General features: G+C 39.2%; 1 protein-coding gene across 1 annotated transcript in view; it reads left to right on the top strand.

The window, feature by feature from the left end:
- The window catches only part of Hmcn1 (hemicentin 1), a 402633-nt gene extending 398957 nt beyond the window's left edge, over nucleotides 1–3676 (top strand). Inside the window, exons 106-107 of the mRNA XM_028775780.1 lie at nucleotides 639–765; nucleotides 2275–3676. Of these exons, the coding sequence (XP_028631613.1) occupies nucleotides 639–765; nucleotides 2275–2641 (494 nt within the window). The 3' untranslated portion in view covers nucleotides 2642–3676. The remainder of the gene's footprint in view (nucleotides 1–638; nucleotides 766–2274) is intronic.
- Nucleotides 3677–10292: the final 6616 nt, after the last annotated feature.

Below are 10292 nucleotides of genomic sequence, written 5' to 3'. Positions count from 1 at the left end.
TGTGTGTGTGTGTGTGTGTGTGTGTGTCTGTGTGTGTCTGTGTCTGTGTGTGTGTCTGTCTATCTTCCTCTGGTGCTCAGTTAAAAATCTAGAATTAAAAATTATGGCACAAAAACATCTTCAGAAAGCTTGAAAGTTCTCTTCAGTTCTGTGTTGCTTTAAAAAAAAAACTCTGATTACATCAGTGTTTCCATTAAATAACTCTGAGGAAACCACAGAATACAATGTCTCTTACTTGCATATGCCCACACTGCTTTTGCCATCGCTCCAGGGAACGTCCCATGCCATGCTGCTGGGGGGTATACCCTGCTGCCGGAGCAGTTCAGTTCTGCTCCATTTCATCAGACTTGAACACAAGTGCTCTAAAGAGCTGCCCCCTTCACTTTTACACCTCTCATTTTTCTTTTGACTTTTAACACTTATCAAAGAAAAAAATGTTCTCAGAGCAATCAGGGAAATAAATAGACTGGGAAACATGCTCCTTGTTTTGGGGCTGAAGCTTGGGTGTGACAAATAAGCTTATTATGGGACTACGGAAAAATGACTTTCTCTATATTCCAGTCAAAGACCAATGACTGCTACAATGACCCTTATTGACCCCAGCTAACAATGCTTTGTATTCTTTGTGTGGTCCCCAGATGTAGATGAGTGTTTGGAGCAGAATGTGCGCTGTGGTCCGAATCGCATGTGTTTCAACATGAGAGGAAGCTATCAGTGCATCGACACACCCTGTCCACCCAACTACCAACGGGATCCTGTTTTGGGGTATGTTCCACCTTCTTATCCCAGACATGCTTCTGGAAACCCCTCTCATTGACAAACATAACCTTGTCAACAGTCATGCTTAACTCATAGAAGTCAATAGCCCTGAGGTGATATGCACTGACCATATGTTCCTTCTATGAATGGACAAGAGATGAACTCATTAGGCAGCTGCCACTGAAAACCAAACCATCACTCATGATTGCTAAGCCTTCCTGAGTAAGGCTTCTATCATGAAGTCCACAGTGTAGCATCCAGGGCTCTCCCACAGCAGCAAGTGTTCTATGAGATACAGAGCTAATCTTTCTTTAAAAAGTCTCCATTTCTATTTGTACTGTGTCAAGCTGGTAAGTACTGTCAGCAGGTCAACTGATCCAAGAAGTCCCATTTGTTGCTATGGCAACTCACCATGCATCCAGAGGAGAGAAACAAGGATGAGTCAATAGTCTGGCCATTGGTGATGTCTTGCTCACATTTCCTGGTGCCTGAAATTCTTCTTACTTCTGGATAAACTATTCTAGTTTTCCCCACCCTGTCCAGGTCCCAAGGTAACTGGATGCTTGAAAACAAGTGATGGTGTTTATCTTTGATAGTCCCTGCTCATCACCAAATGCTCACTGGAGTTCACACCTTATTTTCCTCTTAGTAATACCTCAGTTAAAGTAGCATGGTCTAGTGTGTATTGCCCAGAACCTACCATAAACCTGCTTGCAATTGATCTTGTAGGAATAGAAATGGGAAGGAAGGAGTTTAAAATATAGAGACTTGTAAAGTATATAAAAAATGATTTGACTATAGGAGCTATATTTTCATAAAATAGTCCTTTTGTGGAGTTTTTTCTCCTCTAGGTCTCTAGAAAAATAATGTAAATGTCATAATGACTTAGTGTGGGCTCTGAAAGGGGAAAATTGTTTTCAATGTACAAGAATATGAAAGAAAAATTTAAAATGAAGTCATCCCCTAGAAATTCCAAGTGACCTTTAATTATTCTGAGAAAAACAAACCAAATAGCTATATATCCTATTTCAACCTTCAACCAACATTAGGATGAATGTTATGATGTAGCTTATAGTCTTTCTAGAAAGTGTTCATTTCCAAGATATGACCTTGTTTATAAAGCTGACTTTTTCATTTTAAGGACAGAACTCTAGGAGTCTTCAGGAGCTGTGGTGAAGCATGTGCTTTGTTAAGCACAAAGCCTGCATCCAGTCCCAGCACCTCACCAAAAACAAATAAATAAAGTATCCTTGCTTACTCCAGGAACTCTAATTCTTCTGATTTTATAAGAGCAGAGCAGAAATATTGATACTTGACTGTAGACTAGGATTTCGGTTTTGGGTTTTTTTTTCTACCTGGTATCTCCTTTGAGCCAGTGATTTAGGACATGGGGAGAGCCACATTTGTAGGTAAACAAATGACTAAGAGTCACCATGGCTCATGATCACTTGTATCATGTCTCATCTTGTTCCAGGGTGTATAACTGTGTGCATCTCATTTATTATCTAACCTTAGGTTCTGTCTTAAGAACTGTCCACCCAATGACTTGGAATGTACCTTGAGCCCATATGCCTTGGAATATAAACTCGTCTCCCTCCCATTTGGAATAGCTGCCAATCAAGATTTAATCCGGCTGGTTGCATACACACAGGACGGAGTGATGCATCCCAGGACAACATTCCTCATGATAGATGAGGAACCAGCTGTTCCTTTTGCCTTAAGGGATGAAAACCTGAAAGGAGTCGTGTACACTACACGTCCACTTCGAGAGGCAGAGACCTACCGCATGAAGGTGCGAGCTTTATCCTATAGTGCCAATGGGACCATTGAGTATCAGACCACATTCATAGTTTATATAGCTGTGTCTGCCTATCCGTACTAAGAAGTACTCAAGAATCAAGTCCAGATATTTAAGCTGCATTGATCTAGCAATCAAGGACCTCTACAGTTTACTATCTCTTGAACAGTTGCAATCTTGGCAACTTGAAAATGGTGCTGTACTCTGTTACGTATGTGTTCCTTGGTACTGCCGAAGTATCTGTATGATCCCTCTAAGGTCATGTATCTTTAAGTAAGTTCTAGAAGAGTCCTTTGTTGTTTTCTTTATTTATTACACTGGAGCAGTTACTTCCTAAGGATTATTCTAATCAGCTCACTGGACATGTCAGTGATGTTGTATAGTAACATAGTGGCTAAGATCATTTTCTTGGAAACAATAAAACAAATCAAAACAAAACTAGTTCAAATACCTTTTGAGTATTTTGGCTACTCTTAAAATGGTAAAACCAATTATTATGTCTTTTGATAAAAGCTTATGCCATAATATACACTTTTTAAAATATTGATATAACAATTATACATCTTTCATCTTAAGGTTAAAAAAAGAAACACTTTTCTGGAATATAGTGGAGATACAAGAAAGTTTGTTTGATCCAAAATGGATTATCTTTATTAAACACCCAAGATACATCAAGATACATTCCCTGAGGTTCTGTGAAATCATCTGAACCTTGTACTATGGTATCAGAAAGTTACTTTCCCTTAAGATAATTGCCCATGGCCTGGGTCTTTGAAATTTTGGTATAACCATTTATTCACTCAGCTCCTTAACTTTTATATTCCATATTTTTTGTCAAATAAAATTATTTTAAGACATAGTAATAGAACAGATTTCTTGATTATTGAAATCATGTATGTTCAAGTTAACGTGTTAAACGTCAATACACTGTACATGGTGGTGACAGACTTTGTAAGCAATTATCAAGATGTATTCTATTTTTATGAAATGTATATATTACCTTAGTGTGTATTTTCTATATAATATCTTAATGGACTCTTTTATAAAGTTATTTTATAAAAAATGTTTCAGTAAAATAAACCTAAATAAAATTTTCACCTTTTTCTTAAGAACCTAAAATGTGTTTTATGTAGATTATATTAGTTCCTTTTCTCTTACTGTGATATACATTCAGAGGAAAAAATCAAGAGAAAAGGGCTTGATTCGGCTTACAGCTCTCTAAAGAGTCCATAATGGCAAGCTGCAGCATGGAAGTCATGAAAGCTAGTTGATCACATCGCACCCACACTCAGGAAGCAGAGAGAATAAGCTGGGTCAGACCATATGACCTCAAATCCCTCCTTGATGGCATGCGCCATCTAAAGGTGCTGGGAGTGTTGGGAAGATGGTGGTTTTAGAGTGCTAGAGGTGGAAGCATTGACTTCTGTGGATGCTAGGGTAGGCATGCAATGGAGAAGCAGTAAAGCAAGGGTCTGGACTCCCTAGAGTGTAGGTTCTCGAGACCAAACTGAGCTTCACTTCCTATGGGCTGGAAGTCACAGGGAGGTTCTAACCTTAGAGCATCTGAGCTGAGGGCTTGGATATTACAGCTGACAGTGATGGTGATGCCATGTGATGATTTAATGAGGTTCTTCCTCTGGGAAGGAGCTAGACAGCTCCATAACCTTACCAAACAGTGTTACCAAGTGTCTACACAGCACATTTCATATTTGAACCACAATGCAGCTATTAGACATGGAAGTTTTAGGAGTAACATAAATGTGTAGACAACACAACAGCCCATGATGCATGGCTGTATCATTCTCACTTTAGAGGATGGGGGGCATAGACTACTTGTGCAACCTAGGAGAACTCAGATAGTTAGTGGCAAAAATGTCATTCTTTTTATACTTTATGACTATGAGTGAAAGTCCTCACTACCTCACAGTTTCCTCATCCATCTAAGCAACCTCTTTATATCTCATCTAATAAATAGATCCTTTAAAAAAATATAAGAAAACATCAACAGTGGAGGAAATGAACAAAACAGTTTAAGACCTGAAGGTAGGAATAGAATCAATTAAAAACTCAAACTGGAGGAAATCTGGAAATGAAAAGTAAAAAATTCCATGAACAGGCCTCTATCCTGCTGTCAAGCCTCATTATCAGAATACAAGAGATAGAAGAGTTAACCTCAGACATTGAAGATACAATTAAAGAAATGCATACCTCAGTAAAGAAAATGTTACATCTACAAAAATTCTGGCATAAGTCAGCCAGGAAATCTAGGACACTATGAAAAGCCCCAATCTAAGAATAATAAGAATAGAGGAAAGAAGAGAAATGCAGGTCAAAGACCTAGAAAATATTTTCCAAAAAAATTATAAAAGGAAATTTCCCTAACCTAAAGAAACAGTTGCCTATCAAGATACAAGTAGCATTAAAAAAAACACACCAACGAGGCTGGATCAGAAAAGAAAGTCCCTCAGCTCATAATAAGCAAAAGATTAAACCTACATAATAAAGGAAATATTTAAAATGCAAGGAAAATGACCAAGTAACATACAAAGGCTGACTTTTAGAATGATGCATGACTTCTTAATGTAGATTCTAATAGCCAGATGGGCCTGAACAGATGTTCAACAACTTTAAGAGACCACAGATGCCAGCCCAAACTACAGTACCCAGCAAAACTTACAACCACAAGAGCTGTACTAAATTTAAGTTAACTTTCTACAAATCCTGCGACACACTGAAGGTGCTAGAAGGAAAACTCAAACATAAAGAGGATAACCACACCCAAGAAAACACAGGAAATTAACAATCCTAGACCAGCAAGGGAAACACACACACACACACACACACACACCCCAAAATTACAAAATAACAGGAATCAAAAAACCTGTTCTTTGATACCTCTCAACATTAATGGTCTCGATTCCTCCAATAAAAAGACAAAATATATGCAAAAATAGCATCCATCCTTCTGCTGTATCCAAGAAACACACCCAACATTAAGAATAGACATCATGGTATTGCAAGCAAATAAACCTAAGAAGAAAGCTGATGTAGCTATTTTAATATCTGACAAAACTGACTTCAAACAAAACTAATCAGAAGAGGTAAGTAAGGATACAGCATACTCATCAAAGGAAAAATCCACCAACGAGATACTGCAATTCTTAACATCCATGTTTTTATCCAGATATTAGCCATTGAGTCAATGATTACCAAGCTGCAATCTGTAAAACCACAGAAGCTGGGTATAGAGTGAGGTACTAGAGGATACAGATAGATCTTTTTAGGGAAAGGAAAAATAGAATAGATAATGATAAATGTTTGGGTCAGAGTTGAAGTGGGAAGATCAAGTGGGAAAGAGGAGAGGAGGATGAGGGAGGAAACAGGGGGAAAGACAGCTAAAATTAAGGGTCATTTGATGACTGGTATGGAAACCTTATACAGAGGAAGCTTCATAAAATATATACATATATGAAGGCAATTTAAATGAAATTGACAAATAATGGGGGAGAAAGAGCTTCAACTGGACATCTCTTGTCACCAAACGAAATTTCCACTACTAAGATTAGGTTACATCTAATTAAGATGTTGGCCAAAGGCATCCCCAAAAAAACCCCAAACAAACCAGGTTGTTGCCAAGACTAAAGGTTGTTCTTTAACTGGCAGCAAGGTGCTGTTGCTGAAGACAACACCTACACAACTCACTGAACATGGATAATCCAAGTTGGTGCCTACAAAGAACATCTGTCCCTGTGTGCTAGCATCTTTGATATAGGAAAGTACTCTACATACTACATAAGGAGAAATGTAAATGCCATCCCAAGTACAAACCCTTTGATCTACCATGGTGTCCTGCCTTATTAGTACAATGGTGGCACAAAGCTTGTGGAAGTAACTGACCAATATCTGATTTGACTTAATGCCCATTCCACAAGATAGAACTCATACCTGACACTGCTTGGATGACCAAGAACCTGAGACTAGATAGTCCAGCAACCTAGGGTAAAACCAAACACTATTGTTCTACTAAAAAACTGTAGGGATAAAATTACTTCTACTGTCATTCTGCTATACTCATAGGTCTCATCATGGTAATTCAGCTACCATCAGAGAAGCTTCCTCCTACATTAAATGAAACCAAATACAGGGACCCACAAGCCAGACATTATTCAAAGAATGAGAGAACTTGAAACTTTCTGCCCTAACTTGTAAAAATATCTTTTATTCATATAATATAACTGTTGTCTCAGAGGCTTCTTGTCTCAGTCTGCTAAACCAGGCCTATTCCTGGAAGTTTCTAGCCTCTGTACAATTATAGCCTAAGCCAAGAATGTTTTCAGTCTTTTAGACTTACTATTGAGTAAGCTCACCCTTTGTAACTTTCTGAACTCTGGCTGGCTGGTTCAACTCAGCTGTTCTGGCTCAAATTCTTCTCCAATATACTCATACTAACTTTGGCAATATATTCTAATCTTTTAACTCCTTCTCAGTCTCTGGGTCACTCTTTTTTTTTTTTCAATCTGTCTCTGTAAAATTCTCCATTTAAAACTGCTTCTTTCTCTTTCTTTGCCTGCTCTCTCTTAAGTATCCTCCTTTTCCTTTCTCCTCATGAGAGTTGGGGACTTCCTATTCTGTCAAATCTTTCTCTGATTCATCATCTTATCCACCACACAATTGAACATCATTTTCATACACGTGTCCTTCCTTCAACAGACTAACTTTATTTTCATTTTTGGGGATTAAAGGTGTGTGCTAAGGGCTTTTCTGTATTCCAGCCAAAGGGATTAAAGTTGTGTGCTAAGGGTGAGCCATACCACAATTAGAAATGGGTTTTTTTTCCTCAGTAAACAATACAACTGGAGGTTGACAGTATGATCAAATATCCTGCAACATTAAATGGAATGTCTTCATCAAATCCACATCCCCTTCAGGCCTCAGGGAACCCTGCTAAAGAAAAGGTGGAAAGAGTGTAAAAGCCCAGTGGGAATTGAGGACACCAAGAAAACAAGTCCGCTAAATCAACAAAACTGATGTGCATAGGATTTCAGAAGACTGAAGCAGCATGCATTCAGGGCCTAAATGGGTCTGCACCCAGTGAGCTTCTAAAGGTAAAGGAGAAGTGGACGCATGCCTCTGTTTCTACCCAGAAGCCATCTCTGACTGATATCTACGTTCAAATGAAAATTTAATTTTCCCCAAGATTCTTACCAAGAAAAAACAAACTACTCTAAGGGTAGGCTGCACCCAGCACTAGAATCAACAGAAAAGTATCGTTGGAGATTGCTAGTCTCATAATGTTGTATTAGGAGACAAAACACTTGATCAAGGCAACTTAAGGGTAAAAGGGTATATCTTGGCCTAACATTTCTAATAATAATCAGGGTGGGGATGCTCTCCTTTTCCCCTCACAGCTGTCTCAAAGACGCAGACTTTTCCTGACTTAATCTGACTTTCTGGGGCAATTGTGTTATTATTTCCTCATTATGATGGCTATTCCTGGTTGTCAACTTGACTACATCTGGAATGAACTTCAATCCAGAAATGGAGGGCACACCTGTGATCCAGATCTTGAGGCTGGAAGATACAGGCTTCTGACCTGAATCTTGATACAGGATGACACTTCCAGATCTTGAGGCATAGTGGCCATGTAAAGTATATGCCCAGCCAAGATAGTACATGCCTTTAATTCCAAGAAACAAAGGCAAGCAGATCTCTGAGTTCAAGACCAGCCTGGAACAGAGCAAGTTCCAAATTCAGGCATGGTGGTACACATCTTTAATCTGGGCCACACCTTCTGCTGGAGGCCTGCATAAGGACATTGGGAGAAGGAAGATTCACTCCTCTTCACCTGTTTTCACTTACTTGCCAGCACATCTGTTGGAACTTACTTCTTCAGAACTCCAGCTTATACTGAAGACCAGCTGAAAATACTAGTCTTGTGGGACTGAGCAATTATTAGATTCTTGGACTTCCATTCACAGCTGCTCATTGTTGGGTTAGTTGGACTTCAGACTGTAAGTCATTATAATAAATTCCCCTTAATATATAAAGACATTCCATAAATTCTGTGACTCTAGAGAGATCCAACTAATACACTCATCTACCAAACCAGAGGCAAAAAAAAAAATCAACATGTTTCAATATGAGTTTTGCTGATTCTCTCCAAACCCAAAATTACCACTATCACTTTTCTAGTAAACAGAGTGTCCCCATTCAAGGCTGCATCCTCCCACCCCCTGAGCTTCCCACAAGCCCAGGACCTGAAGGCGGCATTGGGTAAATGCCTATCCATCTCCTGTTTCACCTGCCCAATAAGCATTCCCATACCCCAGCAAAAAGGCGGAACATAGGACCACATCAAGGCTGTAAACAGTCCAAGAAATGACCCAGGGGGCTGATGCAAGTGCATAAGTTATTAAGAACCACCTTACAGAGGCTCTCTCCTTAAGTATATCAACCTAGATCTAACACTACAGTGGGAAGACAGTACTTACACACTCTCTTGTCTCCTCATCATCCTCCAATATTCAAAAATCAAAACAACAAAAGAAAGAAAAAAATAACCCTCGAAAGACTTCATTCTAACTGCTTTTAAGCTTTTCCTTCTTCTCTGGTTCTCACTGCTGTGCAATCACGAACGTGGAGCACCTATAGCCATGGCTTAGAAAATGAGGAAATCAAAGACTTTCTACTCATATCCCAGTGGAAAGATGTCAACTCAGTCAGGATCAAGGAGGCCAAGGATAATGTGAAGTTGAAGGTTCAAGGTTCCCTGCAGCAAGTACCTTTACACCCTGATCATCACAGACAAGAAGGCAGAGAAGCTGAAGCAGTCCCTGCCCACCTGGTTTGGCAGTTGAAGGAGCTGAATTGAACCAAATCTCTACATTTGACTATTAAAATCCTAGAAAAATGAAAAAAATACTTGAAGGGCTTTAATAATAGAAAGGAAGAGATTAAGCAACAAGCCAAATTCGAACTGGTTGCTACTGGTACCTAGGATAACTGAAGAGAGCCATTTTCTCCTAAGAGAACACCATTGTACCCCACTTCAAGTGTGACAAGGAAGGACACTGGGTCACCACATGTCTTAATATATGAGGTCCACTGACACCTGCCCTGTGTGTAATTAAAAAACATTGGAAGTTGGGTTGCCCTCAAGACCCTGAATGATGGTCAACTGTTCCAAGTCCTAACTCTGAGCTAGCATTCTCAATTCCTGTGTTCTGAAGGTTGACAATGCCCACACTCAGAAGGCCCCACAACGATAATCATCACTAATACTGAATCCAGAGCAAACATCACAGTTTCAGGCAGGACTATCTCATTATTTTTAGACATAGGGACTGTCCATTCAGCTTTGATTGCATGATTTAAGATCAATGGTCTCATCTTCCATCTCTGTTGTAGTAGATGACATTATTGCCAAACCCTAGAAAACCAGCCACTCTACTCATCTTTAGACACACAAATTATCACTTACTCCTTTTTGGTTATTCCCATCTACCTAGGCCTACTTATGGTACAAGACATCTAAGCCTACTTATGGTACGAGACATCTAGGTCTACTTATGGTACAAGACACCTAGGCCTACCTATGGTACAAGACATCTAGGCCTACTTATGGTACAAGATATCTAGGCCTACTTATGGTACAAGACATCTAGGTCTACTTATGGTACAAGACATCTAGGCCTACTTATGGTACAAGACATCTAGGCCTACCTATGGTACAAGA

Source organism: Grammomys surdaster, unplaced genomic scaffold (assembly GCF_004785775.1).
Source record: "Grammomys surdaster isolate TR1022 unplaced genomic scaffold, NIH_TR_1.0 259, whole genome shotgun sequence".
Classification (NCBI taxonomy): Eukaryota; Metazoa; Chordata; class Mammalia; order Rodentia; family Muridae; genus Grammomys; species Grammomys surdaster.
The sequence above is the reverse complement of the archived record's forward strand: the minus strand, read 5'-3'. Positions and strand labels throughout refer to the sequence as shown.